The following is a 24,838-nucleotide window of genomic DNA, read 5'->3' as shown; positions in this document are numbered from 1 at the left end:
TGAGAAAATCAGATTATCATTTTTTAAGTATGATAGAATATGTTTGCAATCAAACTTAGAAATCCAAAAGACTAAATTAGAGACCTGTTAGAACTATTGTAATCGAGAATTACGTAGCTGGTAACCATGCAGTTACATAGACTGACACCTGTTGAAGACTGTAATAGGTAAATCAGTTCACAGGAATATCCAAAATTATAAAATACTTAGGAATAACTACTATAAGAAATATAAATGTATAAATGTATATGACTTATTTAAATAATAATAAAAACATTTGTGAATAAAATCCCTAGCTGCTGAGTGGAAAGACTCAGTATTGTAAAGCTGAGGTCAAGCTTCCCGAAGATTACTTCAGTTCTAGTAAGAATATCAGTGAGCTTTTAAATGTTGGTAATTTACAGTAAAGTTTATCAGCAGTAAAAATAATAACATTTATTGAATATTTGTTATGAGCCAGACTGGGGGAAAATATTTGTACCTATAACACAGAAAGGGATAGTACCCCCAAAAATTCATAATATCCAAAGAATTCTTATAAAATAGTTTTTTAAAACAATAGTAAATTCGACAAAAGAGCTAGAAAACTCATTGAAGATAAATGGCATGTAAATATGAAAAAATTCAGCCTTATAAAGTAATCAAAGAAAAAAGTTAAAATTATAAGTAGAAAATTTATTTTCTTTTCAAATTAAAAAAAAAAAGTGGTTTGGGAAAATGCACCACTAGTGGGAAAGTAAAGTGATATAATATTTTTGGAGGAGATCTTCCAATTTTAAATACATCCAACTCTTTAAACCAATATGTTCTTTTTTTATTGGGTTGTTGGAAAAGTCATGATGCATTTTTGCAACAAAAAACAGAAAAAATACGTCATGACTTTTCCAACAGCCCAATAATTCTCTTTTAAGGGTTTATTATGAAGAACAAAATTGTACAAGTACCAACTTAGAGAAGTATTTACAACCTGTTGTTATGTACAAAAAAATTAAACTGTATAACAATATGAAAAGTCCCTACTATGTTGCCTTCCCTCCATTTTTCAAAGATACGTCTCTGCTTCACATATATCTCAATATATTACATTGTTAGCAGTGTCACCTCTAAGGTAACAGTGCCTTAAACAAAATAGAAATGTATGTGTCTTGCAATTCAAGGCTGGTAGGAAACTTTGAGGTCATCGCAAACCCAGAATCCTTCTACCTTTTGCTCCACATTCCTATGCTGGCTTCCATCCTTTAGATCTCCTCATGATTTCAGGGTGATTGCTAGAGCTGTAGTCATCCCCTCTGAGTTCCAGGCAACAGGGAAAAAAGCAAGGGCACAGGGGGATATCTCCCAGCTAAATCAATTCCCTTTCAGGATTCTTCCCATAAGTCCCACCCAGCACTTCTGATTACGTCTCATTGGCAGAACTCTGTCAAGTGAACACACCTTACTTTGAGAAAGGCTATATATAATGTAGTCTTTACCTGGGAGCATTGCTGCCTTCAATGAAATCAGGGCTATATTACAAAAGAAGAGTGGGAAGATGTATATTGGGTAGGCAACTAGTCAGCTTTGCCATAGAAATTTTTTTCAACAAGCTGAACTACGATTTCTGTTATACATATACACACCTGTGTGCACAGGCACACATACACATATACATGATCTTTATATCCCTATTTCATGTAATTACATTTTAAAATTGGTTTCTATATAAGATTTTTAGAAAGAATTGATGCTGTTCAGGGCCACTTAATAAAGCATGGATTTGGTTTTATTATTATTCAAGATGTACCATGAAAAAGTAATGATTTCCTGAATTGCTATGAATGTTGCTTTAAGCTCTTCGGAGACTGGCAGGACGGTGTTTAAGTGACTTTCGTTGCTTATTGGCTGTTTGGTTATATGTGTCCCCATCATTCTTTATGCACACTCCTCTTTTGTTTGTTTGTATATTTAATACTGCATTATAATTTGAGATTTACAGGCAAGTAAAGCCCAAACGTGAGCTCCTTGAAAAGCAAGAACTGTCTTTCTTAGAGTACGTAATAGTGATTATTATTGAATATGTAAAATAATGAAAATTCTACTGTTGGACATGCATAGAATGTACCGGAATGTTAGAAGCTATTCCAAAAAGAGAGTTGGGGAAAAAATTTTTATAGAAGTATTTCTGGAATTAACATATGGTTTCCCCAATAAGATAGTGCCTAATATCTTCATATGTAAAATGTAGATTACTTCACTGGGATGATTTAAGGATTCAGTAAATTAATATTTGTAAAGCATGTGTATGTTAATGTTTAATTCCTGGTAGTTGTAGGAAAACCAGTTTTATTGTTCTTCATACTTACACCTCATACTTTCTTGGATAGTTTTTTAATTGTTTTGTGTTTGTTAATTTTGCTTTCCCAAGTATGTTTTATAAAAGCCGTTTCTTCGAACTTATTCTTTATCCCCAAACCCATAATGTGATTTCTAGTTAATAGTCAATACATTGACTTGATATAAAAATCAAGAAAGAAGTAAAATACATTATCTTGAAATTCACTAGTAATTATGCAGAGATTGTTTAATGGTGAAAAATATAACGTAGGTGATTTTAGAAAGCATGTGCTTTTAAATGCAAGTATGGCATTGTTATGGAGTGAACAAACTTAACATGTCAAAGGGAAAAAAGAAGCCTAAGGAACAGGCAGAGAAATATGAAGCGGAATAAGAGACATCGTGTCACAAAAGTAAAGGTTAAAGAAAGGATTAGAAGAGAAAACAGATATTGGAATAGCTCTAAGGTGTTAAGAAAGTTCAAGAAAACTGAGCCCATTGGAACTCACCTGGTAGAGATCCTTAAAAGACTGTTAATGAAATGCCAAGCATATAATCCATGTTTGTTAAAGGGTAAATAAATGGCAGAAATTGAGATACAGGTTTTCCATTTGAGAAATGTTACCATTACCAGAAAAAAGAGAATGAGGTTAATGGGTTTAGTAAAAGCCTCTTTATGATAGGGGGTATGTCTGAGGGGATTATGATAACATAACAGACCAAATTCCAGGAATTTCTTAGAACTGTGCAGACCGTGCATGATGGGACAGCCATCTGGGGGTCTTTGTTGATAAACTGTTAAAAACGTTTCTAGTGTGAATAGCCACAAACATTTTCAGTGCTTTTTTGTTGGTTGAGTAAACCGAAGAGCACGAATGCAAAAGCAAAATTTGATGCCAAATCACAGAAGTTGCCATAAACACAGAAGTTCCCCTAGTGAGGACACTGCCTATGCCTGAATTTCATTTGTTTCTGCTGCTACCATTTCTTAATTTTCCCTGGTGACTAGCCAGATTAGAACTATGAATGAAGACAAACTGGTCTTGCCCAGATGGTAGATGAGATATAGGTAACTTAGGTAGACGAAGAAAATATTTAGGGGTTTGCTGTGATGATCTGGTCTGATCTGGTCTATCTTAGAATGTAAAAGATGTGCTTACTCTTTTGTCGTGGGGGTTTGCAACCTTAGTATATGCCTAAATCTACAGCTGCTCCTCTTTTCCCAGATGGCATCTATGGCTGGGAGTACTTTTTACCATCTGCACCTCTCAAAGAGTTTGTGAACTCTCTCTTTTAATTATTGGAAATGGAAAAACTAATTGGTAAAGTGGTTAAATGATATAAAAGATTTTAAAAATTGAGTTAGAGCTTTTTACAGTCTGTTTAACCTTTCAAATAAGGTCAGTGCTTTAAATGCTGTTTGACTTGCGTCTTAGCATATCTTCCATCTTTGCTATTTGCCATACTCCAAAATACTCCAAAATAACTAGTTTGTACATGGATTGGTATTTTGAGCCAATTTCTAAAACTCTTACCTCCTTCCAGTACTGTAAAGTACTGTTGTTGGCATGTACGTAGAACAACTAACACTGGATATAGAGTACAAACTTACGTGAATTGTTCCATTCATCGAATGTTTTCAGTTCAGTCAGTAAGGTATAATGTCATAATCTGTAAAAGTAATTTAGAAAGATAAACTTTTTGTGTGTTACAGTGATCCATATATGGAAAATATTGAGATAGTGAGAGAAGCAATTTCCCAGTTAGGAAATACTTTTTTAACTAGCTGAGAATAATAGGAGTGACATCTGACTCTGAAAATGAACATATTCTGTCTAGGGAATTCTGGATTTGGAGTGTTATTAACTTGATTTTTCCTTCTTTCAGTTTTATAAGCCATAAATGTGTTTCTTAATGATGTGTTGTAAATAAGTATACTCTAATAATCAGTAGATACAATAGTTATTCACCATCTTTTCTCTTTAGGCAGGTTCTACTGGGGAAATTCTCTAGATAGTTTGTCCATTTATAAAATTAGACACTTGCCATCTTTGCTCATTTTCAAGTTCTCTGTTTACAAAACTATTAAGAAGGTGTGAAATGCAGCCAAACTTCCCCGTTTATGGGAAATGTCTGATGATTGCTTTTTCTACATGTTCATTGTTCACACATGAAGAAATTTGGCAGCTGCAAGATTATTAAGTTTAGAGTATCCAAATCTCACCCTCACTGGCATTTTGGTTCCCTACTTTATGCCACCGCCATTTCACCCCCTTTTGTAACCATATTTGTGGTTAAGTGCTATGGTGTTATTTCTTAAGGTTGGTGATCCTTAAATTTCCTTTGTTTTCTGTTATCAGATGCTGTGAATAAATCATAGACCAGGAGTTCACCTGATGCTGAGTCCTAGCTTCAGGCAATAACATACCCAAACTGTTAAGGAGGGTTCTTAAACTTGGACTTCTCAGTAAAGCGGTTTTGTGGTGGGACCATTATTGGGAGAGGAGGGCAGTGGTGGTAGCTAATCTAAATGCTGTAATTATTTGAAAATTACTCTAGAAAATTTATGATTACACATACATAAGAGTTTGTAGCTAACTGAAAATAGTTGCAAGAGGTTTGTGTATTTTGTTGATTTGATTTTTATTTGATTTGGCTTTTAATTCAAGTCTTGATGTTGAACTCTTCAAATTAATCTGTGTTTCTTCGTGATTACTAAAGGTCATTCATGTGGAGAAGTCAGTTTTTTTTTCTGAATACATGTATTATTTTTAGAGATTTAAATACGTGAAGTTATTAAGGGAGAGAACTATATGATCTGTTAAATGGATCAAAAGTCTGAACCCAAGTGCTAGTGATAGTTAAATTGATACTGAGTACGAACAGGTTCAGTTGACAAGAAAAAGGAGACAAAGAAATGGGAAGTCGGAGGAGAATTATAATGAAAGTAGGAAAAGAAGGCAGAATTGGACTTGTTATTAGTGCCACAGTCACTAGCAGCTACCTCAGGCGCTTCTGTCTTCCAGTTTAGCCATCCCTCAAAGAATTCCAGAACAGTTTCCAAATGGTTAACTGGTGGTCCAGTTGGATTTTTCAGTGCCTTTTTACATATTTCTTAAAGTCTATTTTCAGAGTGATGGTGGTAATAGTTTTCATTACTCTGAAGGATATTCTGAAGATTCACGACCTTTTTTGTTCAATAAATTACTTGAACAAAAGGTTTTGTGAATGAAAATTATGATCAGCATTATCTTTGTTGAGTATTCTACTGTGGGAAAAGTAAATTTAGAGTTTGAAACTCTGTGCTTTGTGTTTCATTCACAGGCTGTAGAAGAAGAAGATAAGATGACACCTGAGCAGCTGGCAATAAAGAATGTCGGCAAGCAGGTGAGGTGCACTGTGATGGGTTGTGCAGTCGCACAACATGCTTGTGTACGGTTAAAACTATTCTGGGGTCCATGTGATATTTTTTCCCCTGTCTGTTCACTGTACATTTTTCTTCTGTCATGTAAATGTGATGCTAATTTTAAAGGTCACTGAATTATTTGATGTCAAATTCTCTCTGCCATCTATAGAGAAGTAAATCACAAATATACCTGTGAGAGAAAGAAATTGGGAAACTTGTGTCCTCAGTTAATTTTTCAAGTTTATTCGTACTTGAAATATTATCATCAGTGAAGATAATAGAATTGTAGGTTTATTTCATATATAACAGTTTTTCAATGATACAGTTTAGCAATATGTAGGTAATGTTCCTGAGAAAGCTTAAAGCCCAATTGGATTATACTGAGTGGGAGAGAGAGGGTTTTAATTTAAGTATTTGTTCTTTTACTTTTTCAAGATAAAAAATATATATTTTTTAGTTCCTATTTTCTGAGGGTTGGGGGAACACACCAACCAATTAAAAGAATCTACAGATTAATTAGACTGTTTTTTAAAGAATGTTGATTACATTTTTTTCATTTCATGGAACATGGTTATCATATTGCTGATGTTGGCAGAATCTTGATATTTCAGATGCAAGACACTAAGCTGTCTTTGCTTTCAGCCATCCTACCATATGCTCTGATCCCATCACATCTCACAAGCTATGTAGGTTTGGGCCAGGACCATTCTTGGATGGGAAATCTCTAAGAATCACCCAGCTGCCACGAGAAGTAATGTAGATAACCGAGGGAAGTGTGTTACCAATGCACACTACAAACCAGCTACTCCAATACAGCAGTAGGGGCAAAGGTCTGACTTAAACATGTTACAGTTGATGAAATTAAATCTCACTACATTCTGAATATTATAATTTAAAAACAAGAACCCTCTAAAACCAAAATGAAATATAATTCATCTTATTCTCGTCCGATGCAATATAGTCACCCCTGTTGTCTTTTCCCACTACTTATTTTCATCTAGTATATAATATTAGATCACCAACTTGGAGCCTTGTATTGTATAAAATTCATTAACTATTTTTTTAATAAATGGCTCTCTGAAGCTATCTATAGTTTCTTGATGTAGGTTTTATTTAACAATTAGCAGCAAATAAAATGACTAAATTAAAAGTGAAAAATATATAATTGGCAAAATTTAATCATCAGAATCATTTCTAAAATATAGTATTTAACTGGTTTGGCCTACTCCATAGCAAAAGCAAAACTGTCTATAATGGAATTAGACCAATAATCGTTTTCTCCTGCCAGTCTTTCTCAGTCTCTTTCACCTAAAACACCCGAAGTCTCATTTCTGAAATAAAGAGAATTTAATACTGTGGGCTAGTTACTTGAAATTATTTGTAGTATGTTATATCTCTGTGTTGTTAAAGAAATCAAGTGTATTGAAATTGTAGTTTAGATGAGGAACAGCCAAGAAATAACTCCAGTGATGAATATTTGTTTAAAGTTAGGAGTCTTGGGTATTTTAGCAATACTCGTGAGTAAATAATGCTTTAATTGGAAGTTTTTTAGTGTATGTAATATATATCGTTTATTTCAAAGCTTTCAAATTTAGCTGAAATATTTCATTCAGCTCAGCATTAAACAAAGATAAATTAAGCATTTTAATTTAACTTCCTTTATTACAATGCAATTTTAAGCCTTGTTTTTAACTTAGACATTACAAATATAGATTTGATCAGCTGTAAGTTAAAGGATTGTACCTATATACTTTCCTATGGCACGTTTTTAAAAAATAGCTGCGTGGAAGATTTATTCTTAACATTCGATCCTAATTGTTTTTACAATTTTTAAACTGTAACAGTGACTTTTGATCCACAAATATTTCCTGAATTGTTTAAAGCACTATTACCAAAATATTAAAATTATATGGGAATTAATTTAAATTAAAATTGTAGAGGAAGTGACGAGAATCCACTTTGAACTATTACCTATTGGTATGTCTGCTTTAGTAAAGTACCCCCTCAGACACTGAATATATGCGAATGGCAAAAAATAGACACATATACTCAGGCTTACAAACACATATAAATTCTTATACTTTTTAATCAGATGATTTCAGGCTATATAGAATTTCTTGTTACTCTAAAATTTCTAACACAGATTCATACCGTTGATTGTGTAAATCAATCCTTTGTTGTGTAATCTAATATTTCATCAGTTAAATTTTTAACAACTTTAGAAATCCTTAAAATGTAACAATATAATAGGAAAGTTAAATTGTAAAATACAAATTTAGGTTTGGCTTTGACTAGTTTCATCAGCTATTGAAAAAAAATTAAGTAATTTGTCTGCTAGTAATATGGCTTTTTTCTTTTCATATTTTTTTTCTTTTAGGACCCCAAACGTCATTTGGAGGAACATGTGGATGTACTTATGACTTCAAATATTGTACAGTGTTTAGCAGCTATGTTGGATACTGTCGTATTTAAATAAAGCAATGCAAAAAGCAGTTAGTGATACTTTCAGTGTATATTCCTCTATTGTTCCTAATGCTTAAAATCAAGGGACCTCTGAAGGTGTATTTGGTTAAATGTAAGACATCTGGCATCATTTGCAGCACTGTAACACCTTCAGTCTCAGTTGTGCAATTACTTCTGTTTCTTTAGTCAGGGTCTTTGCAGATTCCAAAGTTGTATAAGAATACATCAACGTGGACAGATTTTGTTAAGATCCCATTTAATATTTGAAGAAATCAGTCACACAAATATATTTTGATTGTTGCTTACAAAATAAAATACATTTACAATCTATGTCTCCTGAGGTCTTTTTGGCACTGGGTGGAATTGACAGAAAAACATTTGACAGTGCTCTAGAAATCTCACACAAAGGTATGTTTCCCTTTTGCATTTTAAGATTTTGTAACACATAAAACATCAGTGTGATAACAAAACTTCACAAATATAAATTGATTGCCATTAATGAGTGGCTACCTCATTGGTAACCCAGAAAAAAATGTTGACATATTTTATTAAAAGTATTTGTCACAAGTTAATATTGAATATGCAATATATTGTTATCATCCGTTAAGGATTTCAGAGGAGTGCATTTAAGAAAAAAGGGGGCAATTTTAATTTAGACTTCTATCATTTTTTAAAAGAGTACATTCCACCAATAGTGTTGAGATTGTCTGGGAGTTGCCTATTGCAAACTCCACTAGACTTTGAGCTAAGAGAGCCATAGAAGGTACTTATTATAATGTCTTCAAAGCAAAATGAGGAAATTAGCTAAAATGTGAGTTTAATTAACATAATGAGCACATACGAGTAAGCAATAATTTTGTTGTTGTTCTCCCATCTTTTCCAAATCAAATTAGAAGTACCAGTTTTCTGATGACAAAAATTTGACTGTTTTCATAGATGACCTCATCCTGCAACCTGCTTCTAACCTGAGATACATAAGTGTAGCCCCCATTAATACCCACTCATGATATAGCGCCATACTGGGTATACCAAGGAGTATGGCAAAACATGGAGATAAAAATGTAATTCATATCTGTACCCTTTGTGAAATATGTCAAGAATGTTCCTAACGCTTCATTAAAGGAGGGTTTTACTTGGGGACTTAGAATTTAGACTTAACCTCTACTAGACGTGGTATGAATGGTGTGGTAGGCCAGATTCCTGACCTCCTAAGCTCTTATTGGTTGCAGATTCCATGAGAAGTTACCAGAAACTAAAATTGAAGATGACTTAAATTTCCACTATTTCACAGTCTTTTTGGGTGGAATAAGAAATATTCTAAGCATTTCTTGCCTTTTCTAGGGTTTCTTTTAAATATAGTGAAGTATGCTTTATGTAGGACATGTAATATGTATTAATTTTAATTGTTAGGATTATAACAACTAATCATTTACAATTAAAATATAAATTGAAGTTAGTAGAAGTTTTCCTTTTGCCTAATTTAAACTTGTGTGCAGGCTATTTTTTTGGCTACATGATTTTTCCCTTTACATAAATATTGTTCTGTGACTAATTTCACAGATATTGATCATTAGAGCTAGTAGTCAAGACTTTTTTGTACAATATACTCAACAGAAGAAGGCCTCAATAATCCAAGGCCTGTTTCACAACATTCTGTTTGAAAAAAATTTTCTTTCACTTTAGTCCCCTGAAAATATCTCCTGAGACAGTGACTGAGAAGGCTTACACAATTCCTGCCTTTTGCTGTTATTTGATCACCTAATCTTCCTGGACTTCCCACAGCCACATACCACTTTCTCCCTCTTGGTTCATGTTCGAGATATCCCCAATTTCAAAACCACATCAAAGTCCCTACTAGCAGAAACCTACATTTTCTTTGTAGATTTGGAGTTAAATCAAAATTAGGATGTTCCAAGAAGAAGCTCAATGAACACCTTTATCTCAGAATGTAGCAGTATTTTAGCATCAGCCTGATGATCCAGGCCCAGTTAGGCATTGAAATAACTTATTTAATCCCATGTTTAATAAGCCACTTCAGGTGTGTGTGGGCTTATGTGAGCATCTTTACCCATCTAAGCAACGTTAAGCATACTAAGCAACGTTAAAACAGCACTGGAACCGAAACTCTTCTTTCCTGTAGAATAGAGATGTCCCCGCTTTCCTCTTAGACTATTACGGGAGTATTGAAAGCTCCAGCCTCAATACTCAGTGTGATCTGCCTGGACCAGGAGCACCTGGGTCTTCTGGGAGCTCATTATATATACAGAATCCAGGCCCCACTCCAGACCTGAGTCAGAATCAATAATCCAGGCATGGTTCACATGCACTTGAAAGTAGAGCAAAAGTCTCTCATGAGAATTATCGTGGAAGGTAAAGGGCAGAAAAAAACCCAAGTATCAAATAATGTCATAGCTACTGCCCCCTCCGACGCCTCCACAGCGCAAGCCCTGCTTGTTTATGAAGCTTGCAGGCAGGCCAGGAGTTGAGATTTGCTTCCGAAAGGAAAAATGGGTCTGGCAGTATTTTTCTACCAGAAAACTGTCTCGGCTTGAGTCTGGGACATCTGGTCATCAACCTGCCCAGCCCAGGGCCGCCCGCGCCGGGCCTTGCTCTCGGCGTCCTGCTGGAGGCCACAGCTGGTGCCCTCTACGGCCAAGGCGCCCAGCCTGCCTCGGGAGGCAGTCTGGGCTCAGCGCTGACGGATGGGCCCACAGAGACCCCGCTCTAAAACTGCGCCCTCCTAGGCGTAGGTCGAGTCCGGTTAAACCCTCTCTGCCCATGCCCAGGACCCACCCAATGTCCCAAGCGCCGCTCCCCCTCAGGGAGCTGCTGGGGCCGGGAGAGGGCAGACGCGCTCTCTCGAAGGCACTGGCCCCGGCGGGCGGAGGCGCCCGGCCGTGCCTGCAGCGCGGGAAGTGTGTGTGCCCCTGGGGTCTGCGCCAGACGCGGCTCGCCGGCGCTCCCTCTGTCTCCAGGCGGCGGCTCCCTGTCGGGATCGCCAGGGTGTTTGGGGGAACCTGCTCTCGGGCCGTTCGGGCGCCTTAGACAATGAGCTAGAGCCGGGTGGCGGGTCTCGTGGGAGCTCCGGGCGCGGGGGACGGCCTCGCCCGCCACCAGCCCCTGCAGTGCCCAGCGCAGAGCCTCCCGCCTGTGGTCCGCCAGCTCGCGGGGCCGAGCGAGCTCCGGCGTGGCGCTCCTCATTCCCGCACCGCTCGGCGTCCCGGGGAAAGCCTCAAGGCGGCGGGTCCGCGGGCGCCGCGCCACCGGAAGCCGCTTTGGGCGAATGAAAGCTCTGCTGCTCTTGGCCCTCTGGTCGAGGCGGAGGGCGGGCTCCTCTGTAGAGCCGGTACCGGGAGCTTTCTTCTTACATACACCTGGGGTCGCTTTGGACCTCGTGCTGTTTATTTGTGCCAACATCTTTGTAAATGGCTTCTGTTCGCTATTCCTCCTTAGATTCTTCCTCATTTTAAAATTACTGGCATGGATTCTTTTCCTCTTCTCCAGATTATATAAACATCACACACACACACACACACACACACACACACACACACACACACGTACGTCTTCAGGAACGATGGCTGCGTTGACACCACCGTCTCCCCAGATCAGTGCTTCTAGCGAACCCATTTGCAGAAAGACTCAGTCCTCTCTTCCTGGCAAGGCTTTTTTGAACCTGTCGCTGAGCCAGTACCTCAGAGAGAAGAAAGTGCAGTGGGACGCGCGTGATGCAGGACGCCTACCCCCAGTTAGATGCTCTTCAGATAATATGCAACCAAGCTCGCTGATAAAATATTTAGTGAAGACCTCGTAAGCACCACTGGCAAATACATTAAGGCACTTCAGCCCGACAGCTTATGATTATTTCAAAACTTAAAAAGAAGATCATAGATTGTCACTGTTTCTGTGCTCACCCAAGAAACCGAACCTTCCCGAGGTGGGTGGATGGGTGGGTGAGTTGCTGCTTTTCGCCCCCACTTCTCTCCCCTCCCTCCCACTTTCGTCGTTGTGGCTCTCAGCAGCAGTGATTTATTTATGTATCAAAAAGGTGTGTGTTGGGGGGGTGCGCCTGCCGAGGACACGCAGGACCTGGTCACAAAGGACTGCCTCAGGTGTTGTGTGCTTCTGTATTAACTGAAAAAGACAGGCTCTGGAACTTTTACAGGGCGAGAAGAGGCCACCGGCTCGCGCTTTGTATACTTTGCACTTGAAATCGTTACATTCAACTGAATATTTGGCTCATTCAGATCCAAAAAGTCTCCTAGCAGCGCCGAATTTCCCCCTCCGCCCCTCAGCTCAGAAAGAGGGAAGTGGGGGGAAGGTAGCAAAATGTTTACTAAATTGCACGTCTTTGAATCTCCCTAAAGCAGTGGTCACAAAGCTTAAAGGTGACACAACACTGCTCACGTAAAACCAACACACATTCCCCACCCCCCAAGCCAACAATAAAATCATCCCCTTCAATTTGCCATGATCGTCGCGACCAGGAGCCAGGTGATTATCCTAATTAATGTCTATCTAATTAAATTACTGTCAGCAGTTAACCAATGGCAGGAGCCGTTTCATCGGCTGCACAAGCAGCAAGATCAAAAGTGAGCCTTTTCTGATTGCTGCATAGTGTCAATTGGCCAATCTCTTCTCCCAGGGAAAAAAAAAAGTAAATCAAACCTTTGAGAAGCATTTGCTGGTTGAAGTGCTTTCTGTCTAGTGAGGGGGTCTGTGGATTTCTAGTTTATGATAAATAGGACTTTAAAAACCAGGGACAGGAGGGCGAGTGTTCAGGTTCTAGAGCTATGCAGCTGGAGCACTGCCTTTCTCCTTCTATCATGCTCTCCAAGAAATTTCTCAATGTGAACAGCAGTTTCCCACATTCAGGCGGATCTGAGCTTGTCTTGCACGATCATCCCATTATCTCGACCACTGACAACCTGGAGAGAAGTTCACCTTTGAAAAAAATTACCAGGGGGATGACGAATCAGTCAGATACAGACAATTTTCCTGACTCCAAGGACTCACCAGGGGACGTCCAGAGAAGTAAACTCTCTCCTGTCTTGGACGGGGTCTCTGAGCTTCGTCACAGTTTCGATGGCTCTGCTGCAGATCGCTACCTCCTCTCTCAGTCTAGCCAGCCACAGTCTGCGGCCACTGCTCCCAGTGCCATGTTCCCGTATCCCGGCCAGCACGGACCCGCGCACCCCGCCTTCTCCATCGGCAGCCCCAGCCGCTACATGGCCCACCACCCAGTCATCACCAACGGAGCCTACAACAGCCTCCTGTCCAACTCCTCACCGCAGGGCTACCCCGCGGCCGGCTACCCCTACCCACAGCAGTACGGCCACTCCTACCAAGGAGCTCCGTTCTACCAGTTCTCCTCTACACAGCCCGGGCTCGTGCCTGGCAAAGCGCAGGTGTACTTGTGCAACAGGCCCCTTTGGCTGAAATTTCACCGGCACCAAACGGAAATGATCATCACCAAACAGGGAAGGTAATGTTACATTCTGGGCTGCCGCTGCTTCAGGCGCGGCCCGGAAGCGAGTGCACCCGGCTTGTGATCGCCGCGGCAGCGATGATTTGGGGTCGGGAGCCGGGGTGGAAGGCGCTCTGGTGCGCCCTAGAGTTGGCTGGTTTGGGGAAAGGGGGAAGTGGAAGGTAGAAATCACAGCGGTGATGTTGGGGGTGTGTGGGGGGGTGATCCTTCTCTAGAAAGATGGTCGGAAAGCCAGTCAGTGGCCGGAGAAAAGCGGGAGAGACAGAGGGAGAGCCCCGGCCAGCGGCGGGAGATGGGAGGGACGCATCCACGCCCCGATGCACGACAGGTGGAAATGCGGGTCGTCAACCTTGCTCTCTACCTGGGCACTGATAACCCGCTGACTCCCCACTCCAGCTCACGGTCCGATCTCCCCGACTTCTTTTGCTCCCCCACCACCCCTTTTCTAACGCAGCTAACCTTGGCTACCAACGCTGCGAGAACAAGTTTTGCTTTGCTATCTGGCGCTGCGTTTCTTGCATTTAATCTTTAACATTTATGTTTTTTCCCCTTGTTTTCTCCCCCCCCCCTTAATTTAAATAGGCGCATGTTTCCTTTTTTAAGTTTTAACATTTCTGGTCTCGATCCCACGGCTCATTACAATATTTTTGTGGATGTGATTTTGGCGGATCCCAATCACTGGAGGTTTCAAGGAGGCAAATGGGTTCCTTGCGGCAAAGCGGACACCAATGTGCAAGGCAAGTCCTTCCAATTAACACGTTTTCCTGACACTTATTTAGGTGAGAATGATTAATTAAAGCCTTTGTGGACTGGCTCGAGCGACTTTTAAAACGATCGGCCAATGACTTCTAAAAGGAAACGAAGGGGACGGGGGACAGACTGAGCGGTGAGAAGGGGGAGGATTATGCAAAAGCTATTTTAATCATCCCGTTAATAGGAAGAGAGCGCGGCCTAAAGAAGCCTCAGCTAATGGGCCTCACAGTGGAATAAGGGGTGTGTGTGTGTGTGTGTGTGTGTGTGTGTGTGTGTGTGTGTGTCCCCGTGCGCGGAGGAAATTGTGAGGAGCTGGGACTGGGCAGTGCCCGGGGCATATGTAAACAACGTATTTCTTTCTCTAGGAAATCGGGTCTATATGCATCCGGATTCCCCTAACACGGGAGCTCACTGGATGCGCCAAGAAATCTCTTTTGGAAAATTAAAACTTACCAACAACAAAGGAGCTTCAAACAACAATGGGCAGGTAAGTGGCTCAAGTGCTCCTCTCTCTCTCTCTCTCTCTCTCTCCCTCTCTCTCTCTCTCTCTCTCTCTCTCACACACACACACACACACACACACACACACACACACACACACACACACTCGTCCTTCCCTAACGTTCAGTTCGTTAGTTTAAATCAGCATGAGAAACTGGATACATGTTTCTTTGCTTCATTAAAAAGACTTTTAAAAATTCCACTTCCACCCTCCAAAATTATATTAAATAATCTATAAAGTTGTTCTCCTCGCCCCCTGCCCAATTCCCGACCTTCCCAAGGACGACTTCCTGGCCTTCCCAAGTACTAATACTTGATTGATTTCGAGAACGAAACCCACAGCATCTGCAGGTTGTGAAAATCTTTGTTCCTCGCTCAAGGAGGACCAGGAGAAGGGCCCTGAAGATCGGGCGGTTGGGTTCTGTACTTCTCCGGTGCCCGGGCGATCCTTGCTCCCAGCGGAGCGCGGGCTGATCTGCCCCAGCTAGCCGGTCACCAGCGAGGCGAGTCCCGGGGTCAGTTAGCCCGGGGGGCGGGCTCCTGCAGGCCTCCTCTCGGCACGCAGCGCGCAGCCCTGCGCACACCGACCGCGTTAACGCGCAGCCGGGCGCTCCCTTTTTGTCTCCGCCGGGCAGATGGTGGTTTTACAGTCCTTGCACAAGTACCAGCCCCGCCTGCATGTGGTGGAAGTGAACGAGGACGGCACTGAGGACACCAGCCAGCCCGGCCGTGTGCAGACCTTCACCTTCCCCGAGACCCAGTTCATCGCCGTCACCGCCTACCAGAACACCGATGTAAGGAGGCTTGGGGGCTGGGCGCGCGGCGGCCGGCAGCCGCTTCCCCGCGCACCCGCGGGGATCCCCCCATCACCCCGGCTCCGGCACTGACAGCAGCAACAGCTGGCTCTGCCGCGTCTTTTAGGCGTAGGGGTAGGGACCTGCTGCGCACCTTCCCTAACTGCCTAGCCAAGGGAAAAAACGCTCCCTTTTCGTCTCCGTTGCGGGTCATCCGGGCCACTTTGAAGAGCCCAGGATTTCTATGGCTTCTTCTCTTCGGAATTTTAAATTTTTTTCTCAAATTAGAACAGATTTGAATCTGCCTTTTAAAAAAGTCCTCTTCCCTTTAGAAAACAAGCAGATTCCCCCCCCCCCCCTGCATTTTATTCTTGGCAAGCTGTGGCATCATCATCTAAAGAGAAAGAAATTACGTCTCAAGAACTGATGACTGAAATAAACAAACATCACTTTTTGGGTCATCAAAAGAACGAACTCATTCATATATGTAAAAACTACAATAAATCAAATTACTGTGGGCTATGGAATGAGTTGTCTAGTTCGTGAACGTCTTCAGTATTTGCAAGTTTGCAAAAACCAAAACTGATTTTAAGATGCAACTTGTAGGTTCTTCAGGTTGTGACTCAGAAGTGACTAACTTATAACAATATTAAAAATAGGCAATTTTGTTAATTCAAGTGCCTCTTAAAGACTTTTGTCTGAATGAATGCATTAGGTGTAACAAGCATTTAAAAAATGTGCGTTTAACCCCCTTTAGAACACATGGGAGAGCTAATTGAAAGTAATACTTTAGTTTTAGGCATCATTAATTTAAACATGTTCCTCATAACTTTCATGATACTTTCTTTTTTCCCCTTTTCCATCCATTCCCTCAGATTTTTCTGTTAGGAAAACCTTGCTATTTGATGAAACTGTAGGCCTTAAACTCCTGTAAAAAGTGGCAGATGATACATCCTTAAACACCCAATCCTCCTATATGGAAGGTGAGATCATATTAATCTTTTCTCTTTCCCAGATTACACAACTGAAAATAGATCACAACCCCTTTGCAAAAGGATTTCGGGATAATTATGACACGTAAGTAATTTTGCACCTTCCTTCTCAAATAGTTGTGGAATTGGGCTTTAGGTCAAAGGTGGATTGTTACGTACAAGGCTTTTGGAAGCTAGAATGTGTGAAGATAGTGGTGTTTTTCCTTTCCCTTTTGTGTGCGCTCCTTTTCTCTGGTGACCTTCTAGCTTAGTATTTAAGTGGGTTTGGTCAAAGGTTTCCTCCGCCTATTTTTAGCTTTCTTATGAATTACAAAGTTGTTGGCGGGCCTCTGGGGCTGGCTGGCTGGCTGGCTGGCTGGCTGGCGAAGCTGCCCTGGTTCCCGGGTGCAGGAGTTGTCTGTGGCACTGCAGATGCTCAGATCAGATTGTCTGTGTCTGAAACCGCCGGATTCTGCCTGAAAGTGCATGTGGCTCTGGCAGTTGTTAGTCTCCTTGGCATATGTGACTTTTATTTACCCATTTCCAAGTTTTGTGAACTAGCGTTTCCTGTGCAAGTTTACTATGGACTGAATAAAAATGTGCACCCACCACAGTCAAGTTTATGAATAGAGCTGCTGTTATAGTCATTTCAAGGCTTTGGGAAGGACCCAGGTGCTGTCGTTGCGTATTATTTATAAGCTTTAAGAGAAAAATATTTCCTCTTCGGTGTGTTTTAATTAAATGTGTTGGTTCCCTGTCTAAAAGCCTCCCTTACCTATCTTCCATTTCTTTTCTATGAAAATGCTGTTCTCTGGAGGCAACAGTAGGTGTAAATGGAGTGCTTCCTGGTCTCGTCCTAGCATTCTTTCTCAGGGTCCAAGTTTAGTGCCTAAGAGCTCAGATAGTGTTATGCAGGAGAATCTACCTCTGAAGTGTGGGATGCCTACACTTCTTTTTTCTGACCATAAAAGGGAAGGGCACATACATTTTGATTTCACAGCTTGCATTAAGTGCCTGGAATAGAGCGACAAAGTTGAAGATGTCTTTGACTAGAAATACATTACGCTTATGGAGAGAGACAAGTGGCCACCTTATTCCATCTCCAGATAGTTACCAACCTTCCCTCTCGATAATTTTTATAACAAGTAGTAAAGAGAGCCATGGCTATCACTGCCTAAAACTATCAAGTGCATCCCCAGAAGTAGTTCAAGGGAAGCAAGCCTCACCAATGATTCCACAGAAAAAAAACTTGGCTCCTCTAGTCCTCACAATCTAAAGAGGTGGACCCAGCACAGTGGAAAGTGTGTGGCCCAGGAGACCAGAGATATTGGTCTCTGTACTACGGGGTCTTGTAGATTTTGAGCTTTTCATTCTGTTGTGAACATCTGTTCCAAAGCATTTTATTTTGCACAAATCAATTTGGTAATCCCAAGTGGGTTGGGACCTGAATGGGCGTCTCAACTGTATCTTTTGTAGACTTTTTTTCTTTTAAAATATTGTGGTGGTAAACAGAAAAGATGTTTGCATCTTGTTGGTTATGTTCCCTTCCTGCCTCCTTCTACTTACCTTATTTGAAATTGGAATTAAGTTTCAGGAGGGAAATTTTGTGCAGTAATCAGAATGGACCTGAGCAGCTTCGGTGCAACCCTCACCGCCCTTCTGACTGACTTCTGTTGGAAACGCCACTTCCCTTAATTCTTAAATCACTATATACTTTTTTTCATAAAAAGCTGCTTTACCTATACAAATGCATACTTTAGACTTTTAGGGGTTAGGGAAGAGTTTGTTCCAGTCTCCCTTTCCACTGTTATGTTGGTTATTTGGACATGGCTCACTTCTGGAGAAACAGGGAGAGCAATAAGAGTTCACGCGGACTGGAGAATTGTTTGGCCACTCACCAGGGAATCTCCTTCCCAAAGGATTAAGGTCTGACAAGACTGAGGCTCTCTTTCAAAACAGTCTGTTGATTAAAGATTAAAACATTTATGTGTGAGATAAATAAAAAGAGAGGCATGTGTGTATGTGTATGAGAAAACACTTCTACAAATTTTGATCCAGTCTCTGGTTCCCTCTCAATTCTAATGGGGTTTTCTAGGCCCAGGGACAAGAGTTAATCTTTGATTTTTTTCTAATCGAAGGTAATTCCCAGTAACACAATTACTGTCTGGGCAATTACCGATTGGGCAAGTTATTTAACTTCTGTTTGCCTCAGTTTCATCATCTGTAAAGTGGGGGTAACAATGGTACCTAACTCCGAGGATTGTTGTGATGGTTAAATAAATCACAATCTGTACAGTCCTGGATGACAGTGCCTGGCATATAGTCAAGTTGTATAAGGGTTAGCTATCATTAATGGGAGATTGCTTGGAGGTTATAACTGCACTGTAAGAATTTGCCCCAAAGCTTTTTTTTGTTTTTTTTTGTTTTTTGCTTTTTTCTTTTACTCGTAGGGGATCAAAAGCTGGGAAGAGAAGGTGTAAGTCAAGAATACTTTTTCTTTGTAAAAAGTACTTATTGATTGTTGACTTTGTTTCTAAGTAGTAATTCTGGTTTGTGTTGGTAGAGGTAGGGGTGAAAGATTCACACGGCAGAAACCAGCCAGTCAGTACTGTGGAGGCTTTCAGCAGCAATGCTCGGGTCTCAGAAGGCTGGTGAAGGCCAGTCTTTGATTACTCCCTGGATGGCCGCGCGCGCGCGTGTCAAGTGGAAGAAAACTGTCTCGAAAGGGTGGAGGAATGGGTATCGTGTTTAGAAGTTTCGCTCAGAAACTCTCACCACAGAGGCAAGGCACACTGGGCAAATAAACCCTTAATCCTTGGGTTAATCTGCCTTAATGTGTACATACATTGGAGAAGTGGAATGGGGATCGGTTGCTGTTCTCTCCTGGTGCCCTGTACACTTGGAGAGTGAGCGCGGGTACGAGCGAGGCTTCCTTTGATCTGCATCATTTTTAGGTCCCTGAGGAGACAAATGGGTCCCTTTATTATTTCACGATTGATTTGGGGGAGGATGCAGGTCTGTGACCTTTTGTCTGTGTCTCTGCTGGACAGCAAGTTAGAATGGAGAGTGCGGGGGTGGGCGAGCAGCGGTGCCCTTTCCCTCTGTTCCCCGAAGGGACCTCTGCGCCACCCCTCGGTTCTCTCTCTCTCTCCTTCCTTCCTTCGCAGGATCTACACCGGCTGCGACATGGACCGCCTGACCCCCTCTCCCAACGACTCCCCGCGCTCGCAGATCGTGCCCGGGGCCCGCTACGCTATGGCCGGCTCTTTCCTGCAGGACCAGTTCGTCAGCAACTACGCCAAGGCCCGCTTCCACCCGGGCGCGGGCGCGGGCCCGGGGCCAGGCACGGACCGCAGCGTGCCGCACACCAACGGGCTGCTGTCGCCGCAGCAGGCCGAGGACCCGGGCGCGCCGTCGCCGCAGCGTTGGTTTGTGACGCCGGCCAACAACCGGCTGGACTTCGCCGCCTCGGCCTACGACACAGCCACGGACTTCGCGGGCAACGCGGCCACGCTGCTCTCGTACGCGGCGGCGGGCGTGAAGGCGCTGCCGCTGCAGGCGGCCGGCTGCACGGGCCGCCCGCTCGGGTACTACGCGGACCCGTCGGGCTGGGGCGCGCGCAGCCCCCCGCAGTACTGCGGCGCCAAGTCGGGCTCGGTGCTGCCCTGCTGGCCCAACAGCGCCGCGGCCGCCGCGCGCATGGCCGGCGCCAACCCCTACCTGGGCGAGGAGGCCGAGGGCCTGGCCGCCGAGCGCTCGCCGCTGCCGCCCGGCGCCGCCGAGGACGCCAAGCCCAAGGACCTGTCCGACTCCAGCTGGATCGAGACGCCCTCCTCCATCAAGTCCATCGACTCCAGCGACTCGGGGATTTACGAGCAGGCCAAGCGGAGGCGGATCTCGCCCGCGGACACGCCGGTGTCCGAGAGCTCGTCGCCGCTCAAGAGCGAGGTGCTGGCCCAGCGGGACTGCGAGAAGAACTGCGCCAAGGACCTAGGCGGCTACTACGGCTTCTACTCGCACAGCTAGGCCGGCCCCGCCGGCCCGGCCCCGCGCCCGCTCGGCCCGGACCCCGCCAGCCCCCTCGCAGCTCTTCCCCAGCTCTTCCTCCCAGACCCCACCTTGCACACCCCCCACCCCCCCTCCTCATCTCATTTGACCCTCGATTACCGTCTGCAGCGAATAAGTACAGGTCTTCGAGAGTGATTTTAACCTGTTTTTTTGCACAGCAGTTTCTGCAGTTAGCGCACCGACCTTCAACTTGGCCGTAAACCGTTTGGTTTTCCTACTGACTTTCCTGTGAAGTTATACTCCTAACAGTCCTCCTCCCCCCCTCGTCTTTTTCTCGCCCCCTCCTTCTATTTCTTGTAAAGAAACTCTTCGCCTTCAGGAGACCTGGGCAGTCCTGTCAGGCAGCAGCGATTCCGACCGCCAAGCCTCGGCCTCCCCATTAACCATAGGATGTTGACTCTAGAACCTGGACCTATCCAGCGCGTCCTTTCTTATCCCCGAGTGGATGGATGGATGGTAGGGATGTTAATAATTTTAGTGGAACAAAGCCTGTGAAATGATTGTATATAGTGTTAATTTACTGTAACGAATGACTAGTTTTTATTCTCATCGTCAAGGCACAAAACCAGTTCATGCTTACCTTTTCATTCATTTCTTCCCCTTTCTTTGCCTTTTTCTCCACCCCCTTTCCTCTTTTTAAAAATTAATTGTGAGATAATTAACAATATTCTAAGAGGCTCTGGAAACCTGAAATACTTGATAGATAATGATGGATTTCTCACTTCTCAATCCGTTGCATGAAATAATTACTCTGTGCCCTAATGCACACAAATAGCTAAGGAGAACCCGACCAAACACCTGTAAAGGATAGGTGTCTGTTCATAGGCAAGTTGATTAAGTGGCATGATGCCTGCAAAGCAAAGTTAACTGGAGTTGTATGTTTCCCCCTCATTCCTTCTAAATAGAATAGCTCAACATAGCAATATTATTTTGCCTTATTTGTTTTTCCCCAAAGTGCCAAATTCATCACTGGTCTGTGCAGGTGCCAAATATGCTGACAAACTGTTTCTGAATATCTTTTCAGTCCTCCCCCTTCCACCTTTATATGCTGTAAATCTTTGTAATGAATATTCCACTAATGATATAGATGACTGAATTATTGGTAACTATAGTGTAGTCTAGTGAAGATGAACTGTGTGAGTTGTATATTTTACTGCATTTTAGTTTTGAAAATGATTTCCCCGCCACCTAGAAACAGCTGAAATTTGACTTCCTTGGGAAAACACTAGCATTAATGCAAGTAAGACTGACTTTCTCCCCACCAAGTCTTGTTATATTTGATAAGGAGCATTAATCCCCCTGGAAATAGATTAGTAGGATTTCTAATGTGTAGCAAACCTATACTTTTTTTTTTGTATTTTAAAGTTAATGTGAAATATGCATCATACACAATATACAATCTAGATTCCAGTCCACAGGGGAATTTTTTTCCTAATAGGAATTCAGGGTCTAAACGTGTGTATATTTTGGCTCTTCTGTAAATCTAATGTTGTGATTTTTATATTTGTTTCGTTTTGTCTGTGAACTGAATAATTTATACAAGTACACACTCCATTGAGAAACGTTTTGTTTTTTGCTCGTTTGTATTGTCTGTGTATAAAAAGTAAAATAAACCTGGTAAAACACTATGGTGTTTGAACGCAGTTTACAGTTTGAAAATAATTATTATAGGTGATTACTTTTAAGGGTTAAGGAAGAATAGTCTGTCCCCACTTCAATATGAGGCCATCTATTTAATGGGAAGCACCTCCCATTTCTCCCTTAAATTTGTTTTGTAGCACTACTAGTAATTTCTTTTTGCTTCTTACAATTACTTGGTTTCCTACAAGTCGTTTCATTTTGTTGCACTCATTTTTTTTCCAGGAAAATGTATGCACTTCCTCATCATATCTGTCTGATCTTTCTGAAGTTGGAAATAATGCAAGCAGGAAAAAGGAGGGTCTTTAATAAGGAGTTAAGAATTTCTTTAAATTTCACAAAGTAAGGCGTGAGGCTTTGGGCAAGAGTAGGGTGTAATTTAAATGATGTCAAATTAGGCCGTTGACCGCAGCTTTATGTAGAAGTAAAAAATTCCGGCCTTTAAATACGAGGCCTCGGAGGCGAGTGGCGAATCCGTAAATGCAGACACCAGAATGACTTACATTTCTTAAGTGGATGGCTTTGGGGGGCGGGGTGGGTTACGTGGGGATGGTGTTGGAGAAGGGGCAACTCGTGAAAGGTCAGTTTTTAACCACTGAACTTAAAACTTGCTTTGGGATGTATGTGGGGGCACGACTCCATCCTTTCTACAGTGGAATCCCTGTGCCAGTCGTGCCAGTCTTGCCCAACCCAGATCCCCATCCCTAGAGAACAAATGCAGAAAATGTGGATAGTCCACCTGGGGGGTTGCTGCGTCTTACTCCAGGAGTCTGCAGCGCTCTGCCTTTACCTCGTGCGTGGAAAAGCGAATTTTGTACTTTGTCTCCCCAGAGGAAGGAGATCCAGGAAAAAAGGTGGAAAGCGGTTCCATATTCTTGCTTAGTCTGGGCCAATCTCAGGCCACGGGACTAAATTTACCATCACCTAGAGATTGTCCTGTGTCACCTTTGCAATTTGACAGATGTTCGAGGCTTCAAAGTTCCAATTAAAATGAAAATTAGAGGGGGCGGGGAACAAAACCGATTTGCCTTCTCTGGACAGTTTCGCCACTAGACGGCGTTCCGCGGAGTTTTGTCTGCCACCTCGAAAAGCGATGACTGATTCTCCTTTGTGTTTTTCTCCCTTCCCACACCTAAGAACTAAACAAGAGGACGAAAAAGTACAAAACACGGTGCCTGGGTAGCAAGTGAAATCGAGCAGTGTATTCTTGTGATCTCCCACTGGGGCTGCGCTCCTGCGACCTCGCCGCCCAGTGCCGCCCAGTGCCGCCCAGGACCAGGCGCACGTGCAGCTGGGAGGACGCCTGGGGCCGAGGCCCGAGGGCGCAGGGCGCCGGGGATCGGGAGCACGGCGCCCGGCCAGGCCCGCCGCCCTCCGGCCGGAGTCACTGCGAGCACAGGAGTCGATGTCATGTGCGGAAGCGAAGGTTTTAGAAGCTGAGGATAGATTTCACAGGAACGCAGTGTCTTGTACTAAAAGACGCACTTTAGCTGCTATTAGGAAGTACTTAAAAAATTAGGGAGGCCGTTTCCCTTGCAGCTCTGCCACCATCTGCTGTGTGGACTGAGTCAGCGTGGGGTAAATTTGCAGCCACGCGCCCCTCTTGGAGGCAGTGTGCTTTCCTGTCCCTCTTAAGCATGATCATTTCTCCTCGCTTCCAAGAAGCCTTGGGTGTCTAGTCAAGGGACACTGTCTATGCATCTGAAAAGCTGCTGCTGTTCCAAAGGACATCAGAGTTTGGATCTGGGAGGGCCGGTGGGAACCCACGTTCGCGCCCCGGGTTAGATTTCGAGTTGCCTTTTGATCTCCACGAGGGTAGGGGTCAGGGTAAGGACCGGGAGGAATGGCGAATCCTCCCCGTTAACGGCAGATTTCCTCCGTTTTCAAAGGTGTATCTTAAAAAAGGAAGGGAAAAGAAGGCGAGCGTGCGGCTAGCACTTTCTTCTTGCTCACGCCTTCCCACGACTCGCAGTCCGCGCCATTTTAACTCGCTTTCCACCACCTGCTTGGGGCTGAGCGCTGTAGCCGGCTGGCGCTGCTCGAGCGGGAAGGGTGCTGCTCCTGCGGCTCTCCACCTTCGAGGCGGACGCCGCGGGGCGGTGTAGACGAGGGGCGGGAGCCCAGCGCGCCGCGGTGCAGGGCTGCGGCCGCAGGCGGCAGGTAGTTCCTGCTCGGCATGGAGGCCGCAGCGTGGCCTGGGCCTAGCGCCCTCCGGGTGCACTGAGCCCGGCGTCTGCAGGAGCCCGGCGTCTGCAGGAGCCCGGCCGGGGGTAGGGCCGTTGCGGAAGCCTTGCCTCCGCCGCTGAGCCTGGGCCGAGGCTCTCTGGCTTCCCCGATTGGGCGAGCGGGCGGTTGCAACGCGGCTGTCCCGGCCGCCAGTTCAGGCTGGGTGTCCAGGCCGCGAGTCTAGACGGGGAGTCCAGGCCCGAAGCGCGCGCGCGCA

At 43.5% G+C, this 24,838-nt stretch overlaps 2 protein-coding genes across 2 annotated transcripts in view; both read left to right on the top strand.

Moving 5' to 3' along the window:
- PSMD14 (proteasome 26S subunit, non-ATPase 14) overlaps positions 1-8,512 on the top strand; it is an 83,825-nt gene extending 75,313 nt beyond the window's left edge. The window contains exons 11-12 of the mRNA XM_019636865.1: positions 5,638-5,700; positions 8,097-8,512. Of these exons, the coding sequence (XP_019492410.1) occupies positions 5,638-5,700; positions 8,097-8,195 (162 nt within the window). The 3' untranslated portion in view covers positions 8,196-8,512. The remainder of the gene's footprint in view (positions 1-5,637; positions 5,701-8,096) is intronic.
- A 4,146-nt stretch (positions 8,513-12,658) lies between these two features.
- Positions 12,659-22,385, top strand: TBR1 (T-box brain transcription factor 1). Its single transcript, XM_019636809.1, has 6 exons — positions 12,659-13,667; positions 14,253-14,407; positions 14,789-14,910; positions 15,560-15,718; positions 16,734-16,795; positions 19,857-22,385. The coding sequence occupies exons 1-6, from the start codon at positions 12,976-12,978 to the stop codon at positions 20,713-20,715; spliced, it is 2,049 nt and encodes a 682-aa protein (XP_019492354.1). The 5' UTR covers positions 12,659-12,975; the 3' UTR covers positions 20,716-22,385.
- Positions 22,386-24,838: the final 2,453 nt, after the last annotated feature.

The sequence above is a fragment of the Hipposideros armiger genome, unplaced genomic scaffold (assembly GCF_001890085.2).
Source record: "Hipposideros armiger isolate ML-2016 unplaced genomic scaffold, ASM189008v1 scaffold_30, whole genome shotgun sequence".
In the NCBI taxonomy this organism is placed as follows: Eukaryota; Metazoa; Chordata; class Mammalia; order Chiroptera; family Hipposideridae; genus Hipposideros; species Hipposideros armiger.
Note: the sequence above shows the minus strand (reverse complement) of the source record. Positions and strands in the feature narration are given on the sequence as shown.

Coding starts and splice junctions, on each gene's coding strand:
- TBR1 (XM_019636809.1), top strand. CDS start 12,976: ATGCAGCTGGAGCACTGCCTTTCTCCTTCTATCATGCTCTCCAAGAAA. Junction 13,668..14,252: donor ATCATCACCAAACAGGGAAG/GTAATGTTACAT, acceptor TAATTTAAATAG/GCGCATGTTTCCTTTTTTAA. Junction 14,408..14,788: donor AGCGGACACCAATGTGCAAG/GCAAGTCCTTCC, acceptor TTCTTTCTCTAG/GAAATCGGGTCTATATGCAT.